The sequence below is a fragment of the Topomyia yanbarensis genome, chromosome 3 (genome assembly GCF_030247195.1).
Source record: "Topomyia yanbarensis strain Yona2022 chromosome 3, ASM3024719v1, whole genome shotgun sequence".
Taxonomy (NCBI): domain Eukaryota; kingdom Metazoa; phylum Arthropoda; class Insecta; order Diptera; family Culicidae; genus Topomyia; species Topomyia yanbarensis.
The window spans coordinates 12,945,978-12,969,640 of record NC_080672.1 but is presented as its reverse complement, the minus strand read 5'-3'; the positions used below and the strand labels follow the sequence as shown (position 1 = coordinate 12,969,640).

The window sequence follows — 23,663 nt, the reverse complement described above, 5'->3', positions numbered from 1 at the left end:
TTTTTATTTTCTACAGATAAAAGAACAGTACCTTTATTTCTTGCTGTATTTCATCACTAAACCAGGTTTTTCTATCGTTCTGTCATACTTTCTTCCTTTATTTCCGTGAAGAATAAAGAATATTTCTCTTTCACTTGCATCTGTGTAGGACCAATCTAGCAGTAGTGTGTGTATGCATGTCTGTACTTTTGGTTGGTTTCCCTTGTTCTGTGAATGGATGTTTTGTTTTTCAATCAATGTATTTACCTTATTATTTGAAGCAGACTCTCACAGTTTTTCAGTTCGTCCGAAATTACAGTTCTGTTGTGTTTGGTTAAAAGTTTTTTTTTCAACTACTGTTTTGTTTGCTGTTTTTGCTACCAATCAAAATATGTGTACCGTTTATCCACTGTCCGTCCGTCCGGAATATTAATACCGTTAAATGCTTTCTGTCAGCTTTCGCCTGCCGTTTTTTTTTGTTTTCCTTGTTTCTTAAACTCGTGAGTATGATTATGTGTTTTTGTTTTGCTTTTCAAATTCAATCAATATCTCTTGAAATCGGATAACAATTAGAGGTGTGAAAAAAGAAACACTGAAATATAAATGCTTGAATTTCGTAAAATGTCTTTTTTTTTGGTTGTTTGTTGAAATTTTACATGTGTTGATAACATTTGCTCTAAAGTTCTAAATTCAATGAGATGAGCGGTTTAGCTGAACTCGTGCTTGCTTGAGAGACGGGGGTTCCCGGTATCCAAAATCATATTTGCACATTTTATGCTAGCCTTTTCTTCAACGATATATATAATTCGCCTGTCTGCAGTTAATACCATCTCAGTACATAGTTAGGAGGGAAACAGGACTTTACGTTTCTAATAGTTTCACGTTTGTTTTTGTTCTTCACCGGTTAATTTATACTTGTGTGTATGTTTATGAGTGTGATTTCGCGGTTCTCACAAATTGTTACAGATTTAAAAATTAAGGCAGTGGTGAAATAGAAATTTCCTTACACATTTTGCTTTGCTATTAAATATTTATAAGTATTCATTTTTTTTTTGGTTGTAAACTCTTGTTTTTTATGTCTCACTTATTCAGCATTTATTTTCAGGTTCATTTATAGTTGGGTTGCTTATTTGTTTTTTTGTTTTCTTCCCTTCAATTTATTGTTGTTGGTTGACTGTGACCTATAGCGTCCGAGCCGTTGCCTGCTGCGATTGCACGCGGTGTGCATGTATAGGCGAGAATTAGCGACCACGAACGCGCGCGCACTTTTTTGTTGGTTGGTTGGTTGGTGTGCTAGGAGGTTTTGTTTTTTCGCTGGTTGCATATGGTAACAGAAATTGGGCCAGCGCGCGTTGCGTCGCGTCGCCTGGTCTACTTGGATCGGAAAGAAAAGCATTCTCTAGCGAAGGATCGTAGAACTAATTGCACATCTAAACTTGGTGTGTTGGTGTTAGTTTGAGACAGCAATGTTTGTTTGTTTGCTTGTTTGTTTTTACTGCTTGTATAACAATAAATTTTTGTTTTTTTTTTGCACAAGGTGGGATTTCGTTGACGGTCAAGATTATCTCGGTTCAACAGTGGCAACGTTTCGACGGCGCCCTTTCAAGTCCCAATCTCGTCAAAATGGATTGAATACTTAAGTTTTTTGTTTGATTTAATTTTCGCTTTTGTTTAGCATTTCTTTTCTTTATATTGTGTTTACTGTAATATATCAAAGTATTCAGTATAGGCAAGAACGCTGCAGAAATATAGGTAAGATGATTTCAAATTCAACAACATTTACAAAACTAGTCGAACAGATATTTTTGTTTAACATTAGTGACTATCAGTTGATTTTACCCCTTGTTTCGCAAACAACACAACGCAATTTGTTCAAGCAAATAAGAGTAAATAATCTCATGCAACTTGAATTGCTCTTTTGCTTATTTGTGATCAATAAATATCTATTAGGTGATTATATCTACCGTTTCCGTTTCAACTTTTGATGAGTTCTACATTTTCTTCATCGGAAATTGGAATGTTTTTTGTTTTCTTTTCATCAGTTAAGCTGTTTATAGTAAAATTACTCCTTGTTCGCTATCTCAAATCGATTTCTGTACTAAGAACTATTCTGTTTTCTTGTTTTTGTTTCATATAGTTTAACTACATTCAGATTGTCAAAATTATAGTGAGATTTGCCTCAGCTTGTCTTCCTCATTTTTTTTTCACTACAGTTCAGTATAGAGTCGATTCCCCCATTCTCCACTTTATTCGTGTTTTTTTGGGTATTTTGATAAATATCCTAGGGTTTTTTTGCATATTTTCTTCTTCTGTTATGTACGACATGCATATTTTTGCTTCGATAATAAATAGAAATACTAGCTTCCATACTATACAATAAACTTCCGTTCTTTTACGACACTTGTTCGCTAGTTTCCCGTAAGATTAGCTATTAAAAGGTCAATTTATTCTGCCATCATCATCATCATGCGCCATTTGCGTGAGTATGTATGTAAAACACCGGTCCCGGAGGTTCCATTTGCAAGAATTCAACGGTTTGAAAGAGATGCGGAATAGTCTCTTTGATTTTTTTTTGAAATGACCATTTTTCACTATTATCACAATTATGATTTAAATATACTCATGTTATTTACTCGTTTAAATGTATGTTATTAAGTAAAAAGAATAATATACTTGTTTTAATTTTATTTATGTATAATATAAAGTGCAAGATTAAAGCTCCATTTTGTTGTTTCATTTCTTTACTGTTTATGTTTTTTTTTTGTGTTTTTTCTTCTTCTTCTACCAGCCTACAATTCATACATAGTCGAGATGATGTTGCTTAATAATCATAATTATTGCTACTGAAGAATGGAAGTTTCGATCGAAAACTCATCAATGCACATTTGCTATCGTTATGGTATTGTTTTTTTTTTGTTCTGTTTTGTTTTGTTCCAGCCTACTCATCGCAGCATGGAAGTTAGGCGATTGGTTTTAATTTGCTTTTGGAAAAAAGCGTGCCGGAAAAGCGTCGTAGTAGGCGCGCCATTCCGACCACTGACAGTACTTTTGGTTTGTTTACCAACCGGGGTACGTTTTTATTTTCTGAATTTGCCACCAGGTGGCGGAAGAGAATTTGAGAATGTAATTTGCAATTAGAAAGGAATCTTCGGTTGTTGAGTGCACTAATCATTCCTGTTAGGTTTCCGCTACTGCTACTTGTCTTCTTATATTCTTATGTATTTCAACATTTACGATTTAAATAAAATATTTTTTTTATATCCATCTTGTATATTATAATAATCCAAAAAGTATTCACATTGTATTCGCATTTAACTATATAAAAGGGTGTGTGAGTGTGTGTGTGTATAGTAGATAACAAGGTGCCACATGTCAGCTGAATTAACAGTACTATTAGAGATTATTTGGCCTGGATTTCAAATCTTTGCGCTGCAGGGACACTATCGAAGCCCGTTAACGTTTGGAAAGTTGGTGGAAGGGGAATACTGCTCACAAACAACTAGACGCGCAGCTAGTGAAATGTATTTGTAGTATTTTGGTGTCGATTTAGTAGTTTGTTTTTTTTTCTCTTTTCTTTTTGTCTCAAGAGGAAGACGGAAACAGGTTCAGAAACACTTTGGAACGCTAGTATGACTTTTACATGTATTCTACGGAGTACAATCGCGGACATTTCTTACACGTTAAAATGGGGATTTTTATTATATCTTTGGGATTGCAAAACATTCCGCTACTTTGCACGACACTGAAATTGAGCAGAATATACTTAATTCCTGGGGTTTATCAAGTTTACGGTCCCAGTCCACGGGAGAGACCTCCGGTTTAAAAAGTAGGTTCCTAAGTTGTGATGCCTTCCGTTTTGCTATCAGCGCTCCGAATTCCTTAGATGTATTGTATAAATTCCGGATTGAGATAGGAGAACCCGTTGAACTCCGTTTGGTCGAGATTCATCATGAACAGCTTGTCGGTTGGTGTTAGATCGGTCTTTTCCGAGGTGAACTGGCGATCAAAGTTGGACACGTCTTTGCGATGTTTCTGTGAATTTAAAATAAAAACCTTAAAAATGTGATTCACCAACAATCGAAATCCTTACAATTTTTGGTTTAAATGGCGGCTGAACCTCACGATTCTCGATCTTTTCCCAATCGATACGACGGAAGAAGGCATGAGCTCTAACATCTTCCTCACCACGCAGTCCACAACCGAGACGTTTCTGCGGATTCTTGGTTAAAAGCTGCAATCCACAAACGAAATTAGTCCTAATTCACCCAACAAAAACGAACATCAAATCTTACCCCCTTGCAAACATCTTTGGCTTCTTTGCTCAAACTCTTCGGATACGACACATTATGGTCGGTGATGGCCGCAAACAGTTCCTCCTCATCCTCCCCATCGAACGGAGGTTGACCGACTAGCATCTCGTACAGTAGTACTCCGTAGGCCCACCAATCAACAGACTTCCCGTACGGTTGGTATAAAATAATCTGCAATCGATCAGAAAATTTAAAAATTATTTTACTCATCGAAACAGAATAACCTACCTCCGGTGCAATGTAATCCGGTGTACCGCAGAACGTTTTGGTCGTTTTGTCCCCGAGGATGCCCTCCTTGCACATACCGAAATCGGCGATCTTGATATGGCCGTCCTGATCCAGCAAAACGTTATCCAGTTTCAGATCGCGATAAACGATGCCGCGTGCGTGAAGATAGAACAACCCGATGGCGATCTCCGCGGAGTAGAATCTGTTTGCGGGGGGAGGAGAGATATTGGGGTATGAGTTAATTTGATAAAAATTGTTAAAGCTTCCGAAATTTGGTTTAAAGTTCTATTTGGTTTCTATAGACATTATGACGCAAATCGTCGGAATCGGATTGATTGAGTTGGAATACTCAAATACTTAAATCAACCAGAATTACTAATCATATTCCGGATAAGTTTGACTGCGAAATATCTTCCAAAGCCTCTAGATATAATATAGTAAATGAGCCCACTGGGTACATAGTGCAATAATTTTGAAATAACATATTAATCACATTTCATTTATGAAAACAGTTATCCAAAGTTCCAATTCCTATATTCCTAGAGTTAATTCTTGGTATGTTGGATTCATATGAAAGCAATGAATTCCTATAAAAACACCTTGAACTAATTTTTACGATTCTGAAGGAACAAAGAACGCAAGTCACATGTTTGAGTAATTTGACTATCGAGGTAAAACATTTGAATACTTTGTTATTTTTCACTGCAAACGTCATCTCAAGAACTATTCTAGTCATAGAGTACTCCGCGGTCATCCAGATACCCGATATTCTCAAAATACTAAAAAAAATACCAATCGTGGTCCTAGATTTATCATAAAACTTGGCTCAATTGGCCTGTGTTAAGCCAGACCGGAACGAGCGCCAAAAACATAGTTTACAGATATTTCATGTGAAAGTTCATTTGTCAGTAACTTCATTATCAAAGAATGCAAGGGATCAGCTATAGTTAGAATCGAATTGAAAATAAGTTTTTAACTAAAACACTTCATATATTCAGAAAATTCAGTTCGGTTCTTGTATAAAAATGAATAGTTAAAAGATGTGTTTGCACTTAGTCCGCTCTGGCTGAATTAATTTTCTAATATTGGAGTTCTAAGTGAAAACATGTTTGAAATTACACTTAATTGAAGAAAATTTTCTATCAATCACGTACTTCGAAATATTCAAAAGATCAGCATACTTGGCGGATGAAATTGGGTGTCCTTCAGGATATAGTAACTTCATAAGATGATGGAGCTCCTCCCAATTTCTTTCTATAAAGGTCCAGTTCTATAAAGGATGCATCACTGTCGTGTGAGTATTTGAAAATCAGAATACCTGGTTTTGATTTCTCAACACGAATCACTCTCATATTAAGCCAGTTGATTTTCTCCTTGCAAACGTCTCTTTTTTCGATTTGTAATCAATACCTTCAGTGGTTTCGCTGACATCAAATTGTTGGTATCCATTTTCGTGACGATGAACTTTTTTTTATTCTGCTTGCAAGATCGAACTATATCGCAAAACTTATAATAGTGTACATATTGCTGATCTTTCGCATTTTGTTTTCAACTTGACTGAAGTCACGATCATTAGGAAGGTAGCTATGTCCACTAATGCAAAATTTATGCTCAATCACTTCAACTTGACATTCATCTGAAGCAACAAGAAACATCATAATCAAGGCCAGGGGCGGCGAAACACTTTACACCCGAGTGGGTAGAAAGCATAGGGTGAGGGGTATTATTATTATTTCCCTTTTCACAATGCACACTAGACCTCTCCACATTTTGAAAAAGTTTTAAAATATACATGAGTCAGATCAGATTTTTGTTCTAGGTGTGAATTTAAGAACTTTCGCCAAAAACGACGTTATTTGGACATGATTTAGAGGTGTCTCCAATCAAAAATCGTGTTTTTGCTATGTTTCCATAGGAAGATCACTTACACTCTGATATAATAGGCCCTACATGCCCACATATCATCAAAGGTTGTTCCTTAGACATATCTTAACATGTTTTAACAGGTAAACATAGCTCTAATCGCAATAGAAAATTTGTTAACTGGTTTTTTATATTGAAAAGAATATCAAAACCAAGAAAAAATACTACTAATTTTCCTTGGCTTTGATATCATTTTCTATATAAAAATCCATTTTACAAATTTTTTATTGTGATTAGAGCTATGTTCACCTATTAAAACATGTTAACATATGTCTAAGGAACAACCTTTGATGATATGTGGGCATGTAGGGCCTATTATATCAGAGTGTAAGTGATCTTCCTATGGAAACATAGCAAAAACACGATTTTTGATTGGAGACACCTCTAAATCATGTCCAAATAACGTCGTTTTTGGCGAAAGTTCTTAAATTCACACCTAGAACAAAAATCTGATCTGACTCATGTATATTTCAAAACTTTTTAAAAATGTGGAGAGGTCTAATGCACACGCTTACATTACATTCACATTAAATCACGTTCGCTTATGCAAATGGAATTGTGGTACATCGATGTTTTCAAATGTGTGCAGTGCGAGATACATGCGTTGCGCATCTAAATTTTTTGAAAATGGTTCACTCGGTTATTTTCGAGTGGGTAGTACTACCCACACTACCCACGCTTTCCGCCGGCCCTGATCAAGGCAAATTTATGTTATGGTTCTGTCCACCACACGCGTCTGACCACAATACCAGTGTATTTGAGGACACATTCCTTTTCATATGTTTCAATAGATGTTACGGCTTATCTTGCCGGTCCCAGCGAGATCCCTCGGTCAGTCTAGCTGACACATTCGTGGAGTGGTGTGGGTAATGATAGACGGGCAATAGATATACTATTGAAATATACTTTTAGCTACATTCACACGGGATATTCACTGTGTGTTTTCGCTGAAAAGACGCCGAAATAAGTACGACCAACAAACTAAAAGATTATAAAATCATTCCATCGGATTTAGAAGCTACGTCAGTGAGCTACAGCTGCAAAGGCTGTGAGCAGGTGGATGATAGTCGGATGGTTGCCTGTCTGAGTCAGTTTTGCATGGTGGCATTATCAGTGTGCTAGCGTGTGAACGATAGCATTAGCGAAAAGGATTTCGTCTGCAAAATTTGCTCGGAAGTCGTACATAGTGTCATCGGGTCATCAACCACGTCCACTTCCAGGACTCGAATGAATCTGCGACGGCTGGCAGAAGAGAAAGCTCTTATGGAACGGCAAAATGAGTTATAGCAACGTGACCAGCAACGACGGCACGAACAAGAAAGGCTGCAAAAAGAAGGCGAGATCGAGAGGAAGAAACTCGAGCTGGATAAACGGTTCAGTGACGAAATGTATCGGGTACTGGATCTTGAAGCGGATGAGTGTAAACAAAAAATCAAACAGAAAATTTTCAACCGTAGCAAGTTCAGCTATGCTGAAATACTGTCGTCTGCCTCTTCCGCTGTGAATACTTCGAATAGCATTGATCTTCTCAACAATCCAAACGAAAATGAATCGGATTCGGACGTTTTACTTGCACATTGCAGCTGCGTTGCCCCACCGCCAATCAAACGCAAAAAAGGCAATTAGAAACACCTTCTAAAAAACAGGACAAAAATCCCCCTAGATCCTCATACTAACTCACTGAACGAATGGCCACCAATACCAAAAACCAAAGATGTCCCAGGGTTTAGAAAGGCAACAGACACATTTAATTTCAAGGGTACCGGAGACTTTAATTCCAAGGGAATTATATACGATATAAGTGACGAGTACGTGCTTAGCCTACTCAACACCGCTGAGTTTACTAGTATTGCCTATCCTCCAGCTACTAATTCAAGCATAGATTTGTCTCTAGTCTCCGCTGGAATAGCGTTGAATTGCCAATGGGAAACCCTGAATGACCTCATGGGTAGTGATCATGTACCTTTGCTCATAAACTGCTGGCCACAAGGAACTTTCAATGAAGAGGTAACTATCCCACTTGACCTTACCAAGAATATAGACTGGTCGAAATTCGGGAGTATCCTCTCCAATAACAACTCAAGCATAGATTCGCTTTCTGATCCAATTGAAAAATACTCGAAATTCGTAGAGTTTATCAAAAGCAATTTCCGCAGTGCCCACACGAAAGCATCTACCAATGCTTTGGTGGGATGATGATTGTTCCAAGTGTCGATTAGAAAAATCTGAGGCCTACAAATTAGTGAGTTATAGAAAACGAGAAACAATATTCGCACGTGTTTGCAAGCAGAAAAAGATAATATACTGAAAAAAGTCTGTCTCAAATTTAAATAAAGACACTGCGATGTCCAAACTGTGGGACACTGCACGGAGGCTTCGAAATTGTCAATTTGCTACAAAATCAGTGTCTTCTTACTCTGAAGCATGGTCAGAAGACTTTGCCAACAAAGTACGTCCGCCTTTCGTGGGGAAGGAAAAAAATTTATAACCGTATCGCCTCCTTCCGCTTATGATAACTTAGCTCGGCCATTCACCAATGGCAGGAAATATTCGAACCGAACCTATGTTCGAATACTTTCAAAGCGCGAAGCTTTGCGTTACTGGTTCGTATTCACAAGCTTCGCATCACAATCGCTTACCATCGTAATTGCGGACATTTGGGCGATACTTTTGCATGCTCTTCGGCGAGGACAAATGAAGCTTCTTGTTCATTTCATTGATGTTCGGAAAGATATGTAAAAGCTTTTGCGTAGTTTTCGACGAACACGAGCTAAGCTCTTGGTTCGTGTGATCGATATTTTTGAAACAGTTACACGGAGCTTCGACGCGATGTTCGCGAACACAGAAAAAAGATTACCTCGAAGTATTTCAGAATCGCGAACACCGAAGGATTATATCAATTTAGCATCGCGAGGGCCATCGCTAACAGGTTCGCCGGACGATATTAGTTTTCTTTATTCAAATACCTACCTACTAGTTAAGCAAAAAAAAGTATATTCTAGACAGAGGCCTTGTATTAAGGGTGGAATAGGTGAAAAATAATTGTGACAATGTGTAGCTTATGGATGCTGGGGTTAACTGAAAAGTGACGTAACAAGTTTATTTAAGATACCCTACTGATATATTACCAGTAGGGATAAAATCAAGATTTCGTGACAGGGCGGGGATAAATTTTCAAATGAAATAAATTAGGGCTAGAAAATGAAGTTAAACACAATGTACACAACGTATTGAGTGGCTCGCTTATCTTAGTCATGTTCCTATGTCAGTTTCTTGAGGATAAAGATATCGATATCAATTCAAAGGAAAAAATCGATTATCAGTTAAATAAATAACGTCATGATGTGTATGATGAATCCTAGAAATAAATAGGGAATGTCAATAAACTCGACCATTCCCGATTCATATTTGGCAGTTCTGGTCGTTTTGTAAATCTTGTTTTCGACTAACAGTAAAACCATTTTGATTCAGAAGTATGTTTTAGAAGGGCGCATGTTTTTTCGTGCACTTATTTAAAAAAACGCTTTGAATCCATCTACCAGTGTGATGAGACATTTTTATAACTGTTTTCGAATATTATATCGGTTGAGAACTTTTAGAACATGATATTTCGAGGAATTTTGAAAGTGAAATTAAATCAGTTGTAAAGTTATAGAAAATAGCCTTTTAAAATGAACGGACAATCGAATTATTACTAATACATTATCTAAGCTCTTCATTCAATATGTATGCAAAAAGTTAAAAACTGGATTTCCCTTGAGAACTGGGCCAAAAAATCGAAAAAAAATGTGTTGGCGATCCGAGAACTAGAACAGAAATTGTAACCCTTGGACCTCTGAAGTGCATGCGTACAAAATGCTACAGTCTAATGTTTGTTTTCATTCATTTCATTTAATAATTTTCAGTTGAGCAATTCTGTCGCAAACTGGGAGTAGGTTCGATAAATTTTGAAAGAAGCCGTTAAATCAACCACTTAAGGGATTACACCACCGCAAAATTAAAAAAAAATCGAAATTGATCTTGATTGATTTTATTATTCCATATCAACATTTGAATAGGGCTAATAAGATTTGTGAACAAACTTTTGTTTTGCTGATTTCTCTTAATTTGTTATCATTTCAACACAGAAAACATTTGAAATCGATTCTACCAAGGGCAAAGATGTTGATTCATGTGTATTTTTCATAAAATTCAACTCTGTAGCGGAAAAATGAGCGAAATAAGTTTGTTTACAAAAGTCTCATTAGCCCTTTTGAAGAATTACTATTGTATTGATCTTAAATATGGGTCTTCAAAATAATATATCAAAATATGGAATGCGACATAAAGCGAATAATAATGGAAAGACAGTATTCGAAAAAGTTCGAGTTTAGAACGACTTTCATTCTACTTGGAGTTATTTTTTTTTTTTTTATTTAAGGACCTTTTTAACCAATGTCATTTAGGTCCGTTGAGAAGCTATATGTACATTTCATTTTTCAAAATAAATTTAGATTCCATTGTATAGCTTGATTTCTTTGAAGAATGTGAGAATTTTCTCCGCTCTTTCCTGGTCGTCCGCCAGTGCTTCCCTCATGTTAGTCGGTATTCCTGCGCGCGTCCGCTCTTCGATCAGTCCTGTGCAGTTCACGATTACGTGTTTCACCGATAAGGCATCATTGCAGAATTGGCATCGAGGTGCCTCACTCCTCTCGAGTAAGTAGCTATGTGTAAACGCTGTGTGTCCTATTCGTAGTCTCGCTAATTTTACACTCTCCTGTCTGTTTCTTCCTGTCGCCTTGGTAAAAGGTATGACGGTGTTTTTAATTTCGCGTAGTTTGTTAAACTGTTCTTGGTCCCAATTCCGTTGCCACAAGCAGCATATACGGTTCTTTATGACAGTTTTAAATTCATTTATGTCGATCGCCTTCTCGTCAATCTGTTCTGCTTTTAGGGCCTCCTTCGCCTCTCGGTCCGCCCTTTCATTCCCTGTGATTCCGATATGGCTTGGAACCCAACACACAATCACTTCTGTTCCGTTGTTCTTAGCTTTCCTGTACAGTGCTCCAACCTCATCTTTCCATCTACTCAGAGTTTTCCACCTTTCAAGAGACGTGAGTACGCTCATGGAGTCGGTGCATATGAGAAAGGCTCCAATATGCTCTTGGTCTGCCACCCATGCTAATGCATCCTTTACTGCCATACTTTCAGCAGTGAATATGCTACACATATGGTGAATTCGTTTCTGGATCACCAGGTTTTCTGAAACTACGCTGTAGCCGCATTTGTCTTCCACCTTTGACCCATCCGTATAGATGCATTGGTGGATACGATACTTTTCAGTTTTTTGAACAGCAGTCGCAATTCTGCTGGTTGCGCTCCCTGCTTTGCTTTCAGAAATAGGCTCTTGTCTGTTGGAATATTATGCCTCTCCCAAGGTGCAATACCTGGGCGCGTAAATCGTTTTAGCTTTGGCAGTGTTAATTGAAGTTCATTCAACACTTTATCTCCTCTGGATCCTGTTGAATTCACTTCCTTAGCCGTGCTCGGCATTGTTCCCCAAAGCTCTCCACTATCCTGTGTCTCTTCACTGGATGTGAAATCATCATTGCTTACCATCTCATTTTCCCTGCTGGTAGCGTCGTCCTGAGCATCATCGATGGCTCTTCTCCGCGCCGTAAATATTGCGGTTCTCTGCTCGAGCAGAGTGCGTATGTCCGGGATGCCTGTTTCTGCTAGCAAGCTGCTGATAGGACTCATATGGAATGCTCCTATTATCGTTCGAAGTCCAGTATTGTGGATAGTCTCCAGTCTTTTCAGTGAAGCTTCGTTCATTCCTGAAATTACCGGTGCAGCGTACAGCAGTTTTTCCAGTACTGTTGCGCGATACAGTTTTAGTAACGTACTTCTATCCCCTCCCCAGTTCCTCGCGGCTACGCTGCGTATAAGCTGTATCCTTTGCTGGCAACTGGCTCTCACTTCTTCTGCATGTTTCCTAAATTGTAAGAATTGGTCAAAACTCACTCCTAAACATCTGTGGCTGTTGTCTCGTGGAATTGTTGTGCCGTTCAGTTGTAGTGTATTCGCGTTTCGTGGTTTGCGAGAGCGCAGATTTCTAAATATCACTGAAGCACTTTTTTCGGCGGATATTTTGAACCCGGTTTCCGCTTCCCATATCTCGATCATGTCTAGAGCGGATTGTAGTTGGGACTCGACTGCTGTTGCATTTTCTCCGCTAGCGAGAAGAACTATGTCGTCTGCGTATATTAGACATTTTACATTCGGCGGCAAGTATTGGGTAATAGTGTCTATTGCGATTAGAAACATGCTTACACTAAGCACCGATCCCTGACAGAGTCCTGTTTCCATCATTTTTTCGTTGGAGAACGCGCCGTTCGCTAGAACTCGAAACGTCCTGACACTTAGCATTTTTTCCAGGAATCGGAGCATCTCCCCTCCAATATTCCACTCCTTTATTCTCTGAAGAATTAGTCTCCTCCATGTGGTATCGTAAGCTTTGGTTACGTCCAAGAAGACTACTTGCGTGTAGTGATTTTTGGCCATCGCGTTTCTAATTTCTTCCTCCATTGTCGCAAGATGGTCGACCGTGGTTCTACCTTTTCTGAACGCGTACTGATGCTGGTGGAGCAAATTTCTTGTTTCAATCAGGTGGATTAAGCGGTTGTTTATCATGCGCTCAAAGACCTTGCCCATACAGCTGTTGAGATATATGGGTCGATAGCTTCGCGGGTCCGTGCGCTCTCCTTTCCCCTTGTAAACTGGTACCACTGTTGATTTGGTCCACTCTGCGGGAAAAATCGATTCTGACCACAGCCGATTGTATGCTTCAAGGAGTTGCATTTTACAGTCTAGCGGTAAATGACTGATCATCGCGTAATGAACATCGTCGGGGCCGGGGGTAGACCCACGGAGTCCTTCCAGCGCTTCTTCCAATTCGTGAAAACTGTAAGCTTGGTTGTACTCAGCTTCCGGTTGTTCTGGGATGTCCAGAGAAATTGCTTCGTTTCGATTTTTTCGTTCCAGGAAGTCCGGATCGTATGCAGCATTGCTAGAAATCTCTTCGAATGAGTTTGCTAGAAGTTCTGCAATCGCTGGATCCTCATTAGCGGTGTGTCCATTTAGCGTTATAGCATTGATGCGTTCGCTTTTCCTTTTGCCCTGTATCTGGCGGTATTTACTCCACATTTCTTTGGTAGGTGTTTGTACGGTGAAGCTATTCGCCGTTTTTTCCCAGCACGCTTTCTTCGCATTTAGAACCGCCTCTCTGGCGGAGGTTCTAGCCTTGCGATATGCTTCGGTAGCCACTTCCTTTTCAGTTTGCTCGTTTACTGATTTCAGCTTCCTTAGAGCTTTTTTCCTTGCTTTGATCTTGGAAGCTATGTCGTCATTCCACCAATGGACGCACTTTTTGCCTGTAAAACCCTTTGTTCTCGGAATAGCTGCATTTGCTGATTTGAGTATCTGCTGCGTGATTTCTTCGATTTGGTTTGCAGCATCGTTTTTCCGTTCGAAATTCACTGAGGATTGGTACAGCTCCCAGTTAGCCTCTTCGATTTTCCATTTAACTCGCGTCTTTTGTCGCAGGGGCTCTCCAGGCAAGGTAATGCACATAGGTATGTGGTCACTACCATGAGAGTCGTCGTACATGGACCAATCAAGTAATCCTGCTAGGTCAATCGAGCAGCAAGCAATATCAATGCACGATAAGGTCCCTGTAGCATGATTGACGTGGGTGGGTTCACCGGTGTTCAACACGGTTAATTCACTCTGCTCTACGAAATCCATTACGATCTGCCCGCGTGCACTGATATTAGTGGAGCCCCAAAGGGGGTGGTGGGCGTTCAAGTCTCCAACCATCAGGAGGGGGTTTTCTGTCTGTGAGGTCAGCTCAGTCAATCCACTGCAGGTAACTTCTTCACTGGGTGGGAGGTAGATGTTCATTATGTTCAGGTTCAACGGTTGGCCTACCTTGATGGTCATGGCTTCAAAGCTAGTGTCGGTGTGTACTTCCTCGCTGTCTATTCGCTGTCTATTCCGTTTTTGACAGCAGTGATTATGCCGCCAGCGGCTCGTCTGCCACCTTGTCGCTCACGGTGGTATACGGTATACCCATTGATCTTGGGGGCGTTACGAGATGAACACATACTCTCTTGGAGGCAGATAGCTGCCGGATCCCTTTCTTTGATAATTATGTCCAATTCTGCTTTGCTCGTACTTAGTCCCTGAATGTTCCAGGATATCACTGATAGTGGTTGCGTTCGGGATGCTTCCTTATTGTGGTTGGCAGAACGTCTGAGTGACCGTCGGAGCACAGGTTGGGGTATAGCGTCCTCGCTCCCGTCCTCAAAATCGTTCTCTCCTTCTTGAAGGAGTGGGGAGGCTACTTTCTCTTCACTCTGCCCCAACCAACCTGATTCGTGTATCACGTGGTTCTCTTGTTCGTTGGTTGTGTCGTGCAGTCCTGCATGCGGGGAGGGTATTTCATTATCGTTAATAATTTCGTTATTAATATCATCTTCGTATCCGTTGTCAGTGCCAATTTCGTCGCCAGAGATTTCATTTAGTGTAGGTTTGGTTTGTTCAGCAATTTCAATGTTTTCGCGGTCTACCCCTTCCCTTTTTGACAAGGATGGGGTGTTTTCCAGGCTTCGGTATTGCTCCCGTCGATTTCTCGTCAGTACTTCCTCGGGGATCGGTTTCACTGTCCGTCCCTTGAATTTTTCTTTTCGCAGCTGGTGCCTTCACTTTTTCATCCTTTTTGGCTCTGTCTTCCTTAGAATCACTTGCATCGGACATCGTCTGGTCCTGGTCGTCTTCAGATATATCGACGTACTCCATACTTTTCATCTTTTTCATTTCTTCCAGCTCTTGTTTCATTTTGTTGAATTCGGCTATCATTTTTTGCATTTGAGTGAGTTCGCTGCGCAGTTTCCGGATTTCAATGTCCTTTTCTGTCTCCTTTGGCAATTCCTTGAGTTTAAGAATTTCTTCTTTCAGCATTCGAATTTCTTCATCCTTCCTTATGTTATTCAGTCTGTCTTGTGCACTGCAAACTGCTGCGAATGATTGCTGTCCGTTCTGTTTATTGTACTCCTTTCTAGCTTCGCTAAACGATATCCCCTTCTCGATCTTCAGCTTTAGTATTTTCTCTTCCTTAATGTACATGGGACACACCCTGCTGGTAGGTGAGTGGCTACCTTTGCAGTTTTTGCAGTGAGCTGGTTCTTTGCACGCGTCTTTCTCAAGTTTGTGAGCACCTGAGCAGTTTTGGCACACAGTATTGCCGGGACATTTGTCTTTTGTGTGGCCGTAACTGCAGCAGTTGAAACAAATCATTGGATTTGGGATGAATTCTCGTGTTTCCACTCGTAGGGGACCAAAGTAAATGTGCTTGGGGAATGTAGTTCCGTGGAAAGTTAGAATCAATGTGGGCGTGTTCACTCGAGTATTTTCTATCCGTCTTGTGATTCTACGAACATCTATCACCCCCAATGGTGCCAGCTCTTTAAGTAGAACTTCTGTTGGCACGTCAATAGCATCTCGACAACTCAACACGCAGCGTACTCGGTTCAAGGTTGGGTGAGAGTCAACCACAACCTCCGTACCATCGATCAATTTATGCATGTTCATTAGCTTTCTCGCTTGTTCGGTACTTCTGGTTCTCAGAACATATTTGGAACCCCTATCCTCTGTGTGGGCTGATTCAATTTTTCCTCCGCAGATATTCTCAATTGATTTGCCTATAACAAATGGGTTTTTTGGTAGTAGCCCTTCCCCAGCGGCTCGTAGCTGTAGAACTATTCTTTGTCCGTGCATGCCAGAGTGGTCCATCCACTCAGGCAGCGTTCGTTCGTTGGCGTTTATTCTACCGGTTTCTGGTGGATCACCTGGCGGTGGGTCCCCCAAAGAAATGGCACTTGCTGACGCCATTCTGTCAGCAAGCCCTGTCGGGGTCGTGATTAGGCGACGATCAGCACAGCAGATTTTCAATCAACGGGTTTCTCGACAAATGCTTTGGATGCGTTCTTGCCTAAGCAAGTAACGTCTACCCTTTAACCTAGTTTTAATCTGATCCACCCAAGGGTTAAAGGTACTGATGGTCAGTTATGTGACTCCGCCGAGGCGGATGGCGACTACGCTTTTTCCTTCAACTATCCCGGCCAAGCGTTAGAAGATCCAGCCGAAATAGGAACGTTTTAACCTCGTTAATGTACCCTGCCCAATACGTTCAAAGGTTCTGACAAGTACAATGCGCACCAACGCAAAATTTTTTAAATGTGGTTTCTTGGTACTTTGTGCGTACTCGCAAACACGTGGTCTACCGCAATCGGCTTCTGCTTTGATGCCTCCAACGGTCAAAGGCAGGTGGCTCTCGGAGTGACAGAGAGCTCTGTTTTGTTAGAGCTTTCAATTGCGACTAGCTGTGGGCGGGCAGAGCCTAGTTGCATACAATGTTGCAAGCAAGCCTGCAAAAGCTAATCGGCTTGTTGGTCTTGTATGGGTGCGTACTTTGCTTCACTGACAGATCAGCTGACCATTATTTCACAAAAATATATAGTTCGCGGGACTCGAGTACTGATACTCAACCATGCACTGCTAGGCCCCATGCAAAACTGACTCAGACATCACTTCGTTAAAAGTTTAATAACTTCTTTTAACAAAGTCGGATTTACTTGCAGTCTTCGACTAAGTTGTAGACAATTCAATTATACTTCTTATTTTCACTTACAGTGATAATACGATGCATACAGTGCCCCCTAGCAGCGAAAATACGAGCTAGTGAGTTTTCTTCATGTAAATTGTTGAAAAATCCAATATAAACTTCAGGCACGTTGGTCCGGTAGTTAGACTTGTCCGATTTGCTTCAAATTTGGTACAAGTACTCCTGGTGGGACTAGGAATCGACTCAGGGGTGGGCCGATTGAGTTTTCAAAAATTCATCATTTTTCTGGGTAGTCTAGTGCACAGTGCTCTAAAAATCTAGCGAAATCGTCTTAGGGCACCAGTGGGTCTGTAAAGAATACTAAAAATTAATTTCTATTCCATAATTTTCAGTTCAGCAATTCGAGAGATCGTGCTCACCGCAAGCCATGAAAAATAGACTACGTTGTGAAGCGATGGTCACTATTTATTAAAAAATCACGGTTGAATAAAAAATAAAACTATTAAAAAATATCAAATAGTTTATAATTTTCACAAACTTATTAGGAAAAATTGTTTAATAAGCTTTCGTAATATTGTGTAGGAAAAAAACTGAAAATTTGAAAATAAATCTGAGAATTACGATTGATTACAGAACTCTGGAATTTTCTATTGGAATGTTTTCAGGCAGGAATTTGATATTGATGCTATTAGACAACTGTGAAATCAAGACCAATAGATCAGTTACATATCAGGACCCCATTCCGACAATTTATCAAAAGCCCTCATGATGTTTACAACAACAGGTTATCAATCTACGGATCAGATAATTGTTATTGTAATATTGAATTAAATCAGTCAGCATCAATAAATTTTCAACTCCAATCCAATATTTTTTTTGGTGTGGTGGGGGGGGGGGGGGGGGGGCTGTATGGTGTTAAACCCCAAAACCTTCTCTTGGCTACGCCGTTGCTTGGAGTTATTTATTTCGCTTTTCATTTTCCGAAAGGTTTCAGATCGATCCGATGGTCATAAGTTAGAAAAATTGCAGTCAGAAGGTTCGAACATTTTTGCACTGATAAGTTATCAAGTTCCTTCCAGACAACTTGGAAATGTTCGGTGATTATTTCTAGCGGTTGTAGATAGAAAAATGAAATACAAAATTCAATTTATCGAAATAATGTTTGGCTTATTTCAATGGATTATTACTATATTGAACAATAAATAGGCGACGAAGAGTAATCCACTTCAAAGGCACCTTGAACGCAATGTGAATTTATTATTTAATTACCGCAGAAGAGATTTATCAAATACAGTAATTTCAGAATAGCTTGTTGTAAAGGTTTTCTACTACTATATTTCGATACTCTGAATATGTGGGATATTTATGTCTTTGACAAAGTTGTTTGAAATAGCACTTTCGAAAACTTTGCTGGAGACATTAAGTCTCGACCCAAATTTGGTTGAAGAGTAATTCTTGTCTATAATTACTTCTAGGAGGATTAACCGTCAAAATTATTCTATCAGCAGATGAACAGTTTTACGTTTTGAAATTCTTCAATGTTACTTAACATCGAAATTTGGCAGTTTCGAATGAATGTGATCGTGACCGTTAAAAATTTATCGAGCATTAATTTTACTTTTCTTCATTAGTCAACCTCACAACTTGCAGTACTAGTACGTAGCACACAAAATTTTAGTACGCCATTCATTGCATCCTGCTAAGAGGCTATTCATATAGTTGATAATACAACAAAAATCCAATGCTCATAAAACCGATCCTGACCTGCTAGAGATAAAATTACATCAGCTTTCAACTAGTTTCTGAAATGTTATTCTTGTTGTAACCCATATTGAATTCTTGTCTAAACTCTACACAATCTAAAAAAATACATTTTCAGCAAATGTTGAAATGTATGTAAGTTTTCGGTAAACAAGCTTATGTTTTATATGCAATCAACCTATTCAAATTTAGATTCCCATTCGAGAAATTGTCTCTAATCCATATTTTGAAGCATCTTTCCAAAAATGAGCTCATAATAATTCAGACAGTTATTTTATTTTACATTGAAGAAATTTGACAACTATGGGATTTTGGCTAAAAGATAAGTTACAAGATCCCCTTCCCACAATTTTCCAAAAGTTCTCATGACGCTTTAAACACAGTTCTCATTGTAGTGATCAGAGAATATTTTTCCAAAAATATTTTGTGGAATATTAAATTAAATTCGTCAGCATCAATTTTTTTTCAATCCAATTAATTTTGGTTGGGGGGGGGGTTTAACCCCCAAAACCCCCCCTGGCTACGCCACTGCATTTTATATGTACCTAATTATAAAATAATCATAATCATGCTCTGCTGGTTCTGCTCTTCTAGCTATAGAATTGAACTAATAGAAATAAAAGTGATACAAACTGTTTCGGAATGAGTCGGAGCGACTTTAAGAATATTTCTTTCATATCATCGATTAATCCGTTGGATTAAACGTAGACAGTGCTGACATTTAAATTCTGCAATATATAACCGCAGTTATAAATTTACATATTGGGCTGAGGGTAAATGGGTGTAATACAAGGCTTCAATAGAGGTAAACAAATCGTTTTACCATGTGCTATGACACATTGTACATTTATTACGGTTGTAGATTTGTAATGAATATTTACGAATAATATATTTATTATTTAAGCCCATGTTAGCAGAATTTTTTCATGCCTATTGAACATCAAGCGCCAAACAACTTCGTTCAATTCAACTTTGTTCGTGCGTTAAATTGATTATCCGGCAATTATCACGCTTACTCGGCATATTCGCTAGGCAACGCGGAAAATAACTGGCTAACAATCGTTCCATTCCCATGACCACCGGAACGGGGCATAAATCACGGCTGTTGTTACATTGCTAAATGAAAATTAGTATCCATTTTGTAGCCTGGTCGTCATGAGCTACGCCATGGTGTTGAGATTACCCCGGCACAAAATCAGCGGAAAGCTTTTATTATCGTACGCCACGGAGTTCCAGCCCAATAGGTACATGCCTTTGAAATTTAGAAGCTGTATATTATCGGTTTCCAGATAATAAACCATTTGCACTGATCGAATCAGATGCTACCATAAACTGAAACATGTAAATTGATTCATAGAAATACTTACACTGCAACAGGTTCCTTGAATTTGCCACATTGTTGAATTTGAAACATAAGATCCCCTCCATTGACGTACTCCATCACGAAATACAAGCGATCCTGCCGAAAACAAATAGCATTTTAATTAAATTTCTACTGAAACGAATTTCCTTCGAAACCATTCCGAACCATTGTCTGGAAGCAGGAATGCAGCTGCACTAGGAATGGTGGCTTCATGGACAGGGCAAGCACCCGTTTCTCCACCATGGTACACTCGACGTCATCGTCCTGGATGATGATGTCCTTTTTCAAAATCTTAATCGCATACAACTCATCGGCTCCCTTCCGTTCGGCTAGCATCACCTTACCGAACGAACCTTTGCCGAGAACCATCAAGAAGTTGAAATCCGTGGCTCGTATCACATCCTTTTTGCCCATATTGTGAGGAACATCCTTATCGCCAAGTACCGGGATCTTTTTGGAGATCGATGTTTTCTGCATTTGAAAATATTAAAATTTATTAACACAATGCCGAAAGGACGTGTCAATAAACCTACCCTCATCTGACTCTTGAGCTGCACCAGATCGGCACCCTCCTCCGGCACCGGAACATTATAGTAGTCGCCCTCCTCCTGGGTGAGCAGCTTGAACCATCCGTCCACTGGATTCTTCAGGATCTCCGAGATCCCGAACGACAGTGAACCCATAAAGTCGTTCCGCGAGGTCCGATCCCAATCCCAGACCTCGATCAGCACACGCCGGTCCTTGTCCTCTGCTTTAAGCTCACTGAAAAACAGAATTAAGATCAGAATCTGTCAAACTGAAAATGGTAAACAACTTACAAAACAAGGGTCTCATTCCACACCGGATTCAGCGACGCCCGGATCGTCTTAGTTTTCTTCTTCACGTTGTCCGAGTCTGGAATGAGCTTAATCTTGACGTACGGGTCACTCGAACCGTTTGGATCCATCGGAATCAAGTTGCGACCCTGTTTCACTGTGGACGAAAAGAAAAAAGAAATTTTTTTACACTTACAATCTGCAAAAGATCTCAAATCTTTAACAATAATGTACCCCTGCTATAAGGCACTGGTGGTTTAATCGCTTCACCCCACCCAACCCCACAAGCTTATTTATTTTAGTAACAATTCATATCCCCTTGATAAACCAGGTGAACCTAAACAAAACAAGAAAGTTTTCCCAACCGAACCTAACCTTAAAATGCTATGAAGCATGCTTGCCTTCATCCCATCCCATCAGACAGCGCACACCCGACCCGAAGCGATAGGGTAGAGACCACGTGGAGCCTGGCCAGCGCTTGCTTGGATGACGCAGAACTCTGAAAGGAAAATATTCACAGAGGCTGGGCAGAGCAGAGCCTGGGTTTTGCACCCCCCCCCCCCCACATTCTCCCCACCCTGCCGTAGGCGCTAGCTGCTGAGGCGTAGAAAAGTGAAAAATGGAAATGGCATTTAATTTGGGAGATAAAATTATCAAACATTATACTCAATGGGGTCCTGTTGTAAAATTATGTCTGTGAAGGCGGAGGCGTTTGTTTTCCCTGTCGGTTGAAGGATGCGCGAAGGCTGGGTACGGCAAAGATGAAGCGCTCATTTTCGTTTAAATAAATGTCAGGTGGTTTTGGTCAGTTACGATCGGGGGGAACCGTCGCCTTCTAATTCCAATGTTTATTAGGAGCGAAAAATGCCATCGCGATAAAAAAGGAGTGTTGTGTTGTGAAGATAGGATCTTCATTAAAGAAACTTATTCGTGAGATTGAAGGTTTTCTAAGAACCTTTGATTTTGACGGAATTAAAAAAAGAAAAGAAAAATCCATTACGACAGTGACATTCATCCTACACGACGATGCATTTTGGCAGCGGATTCAAATAACCACCAGTCAGCAAACGCAAAGAATCGCAATCGAAGGAACCTACTCCCTCAGCACTGAACGTAATAGGATTTGAAGAATGAGCAAAACTCGATAGCTCTACAGTGTCCTCTTTCAGTAGTAGGCCATGAACGTTGGGCAAGAGGTGGAAAACATGACCGAAAACGTGCTCTCGGGAGGTGTGGTGCTGCTGCAGTGATTGTTGTAACGAACGAGCTGAAAGCCAATTTCGGATGCCAAAAATGTGCGGTTCGAGATAAGCTTGGCCTGGTGCCGGGCTGAAGTGGGATGGGAAATCTGACATAGTTGGTGGCAGCAGGAGGAATCAGTCAGGCGAAAAAGGAAAACCCAGCTGAGCGAATAAGCTCTTTCTGTTATCTGCATATGTGTTTTACTACCGGCGGGGGTTGTGGAATGTAGGGAACAATAACGATATGACAGCAGGCTCATTCGACAAGGACATGCGAATGGTTCAGACATATTTCTTGCACAATATGAATTATATGGTAGCTGTTACATGGCAGTCGTTCAAATGGATTTTCTGGGTACTGTTTCTGTTGCTTTAAACTTATTCATAGTTTTTCATCTGTTTTACCCTAGTCTTACTCTGTCTATTTTGGCTCTAACTTTCTCTTATTTCTTTGTTTTTTTCTGTCCTTTCTTCGCCATTTTTCAAAAAAAAATCAGTATGTTCAGCTTCAGTTAACTATTTTCTTTATTTCGATTACAGAGGTTATAAGTTCAGGGTCATTTACCTATTCCTACGGGTTAGAAAAATCTCTTTAGAAAAGTTTCTAATTTATGCTGGGTTGGGAATCGATCCCAGGTGAGATTCGTACAAGGCAAATCGATTTACCAACTACTCTATCGCCCCTAATATAGAACTATTTCTTTCCTTTCTCTGTCTTTTCTAAGTCTTTTTATCTTTTCTAGCCTTGTTTCTATAGTTATTGACTATTTTATTTCTCCTTATTTTCTCTGATTGTTATCTTCGTTTCTATAACCTTTATCTGCCTTTCTAAATATTGTCATTGTTTTATTTTTGGCTGTGTTCTGATATTTTATGGAGCATTTACTGTTTTTTCTTTGTTCTCTTTGTACTGTATACACATTTTGATACGTCCCCGTTCCATTTCTTTGTTTTTTTCCGTTTCTCTCTTAAATGTAGATTTTTTTCTTCTTCCATTTTTGGTGGTATCTAACGGGGAGAACAAATCGAAATGGTGAATTATTGGAAATCAATTACGCTGAAAAAGAAGCGACAGGATTCGATCTTACAATCCTTGGGACTCCTTCCCAATGCACAAACCCTAATGCTATCTGGGCTATGGTGAAGGCCCACGAAGAACACATGAATTCGGATTGGCGACAGAGATCCTACCAGAGAGAGATCACACACAACTGCCGCTGCTATCCAGCAGATCAAATATGTTGAGTAGCAGCGGCGCCTAAACTTTCCAGTTTCCAGTTTCAAGTTTCCAGTTTCCAGTTTCCACCAGTTTCCAGCAGTTTCCAGTTTCCAGTTTCCAGTCTCCAGTCTCCAGTTTCCAGTTTCCAGTTTCCAGTTTCC

The 23,663-nt window shown here is 39.8% G+C and overlaps 2 protein-coding genes across 2 annotated transcripts in view; one reads left to right on the top strand and one right to left on the bottom strand.

Moving 5' to 3' along the window:
• Positions 1–21,228, bottom strand: LOC131693216 (protein kinase C, brain isozyme-like). The gene is made up of 8 exons (XM_058980863.1): positions 21,046–21,228; positions 20,761–20,989; positions 20,393–20,698; positions 20,232–20,323; positions 4,518–4,719; positions 4,272–4,460; positions 4,070–4,210; positions 1–4,011 (listed from the first exon to the last, which is right to left on the bottom strand). Exons 1-8 carry the CDS (start codon positions 21,171–21,173, stop codon positions 3,859–3,861), a joined length of 1,440 nt encoding a protein of 479 aa, XP_058836846.1. The 5' UTR covers positions 21,174–21,228; the 3' UTR covers positions 1–3,858.
• A 992-nt stretch (positions 21,229–22,220) lies between these two features.
• LOC131693840 (protein kinase C, brain isozyme-like) overlaps positions 22,221–23,663 on the top strand; it is a 101,463-nt gene continuing 100,020 nt past the window's right edge. Inside the window, exon 1 of the mRNA XM_058982040.1 lies at positions 22,221–22,288. Coding sequence (XP_058838023.1) covers positions 22,221–22,288 — 68 coding nt within the window. The remainder of the gene's footprint in view (positions 22,289–23,663) is intronic.

Coding starts and splice junctions, on each gene's coding strand:
- LOC131693216 (XM_058980863.1), bottom strand. CDS start 21,173: ATGGATCCAAACGGTTCGAGTGACCCGTACGTCAAGATTAAGCTCATT. Junction 20,324..20,392: donor ATTCCTGCTTCCAGACAATG/GTTCGGAATGGT, acceptor TGTTTTCGGCAG/GATCGCTTGTATTTCGTGAT. Junction 4,461..4,517: donor CGGATTACATTGCACCGGAG/GTAGGTTATTCT, acceptor GATCGATTGCAG/ATTATTTTATACCAACCGTA.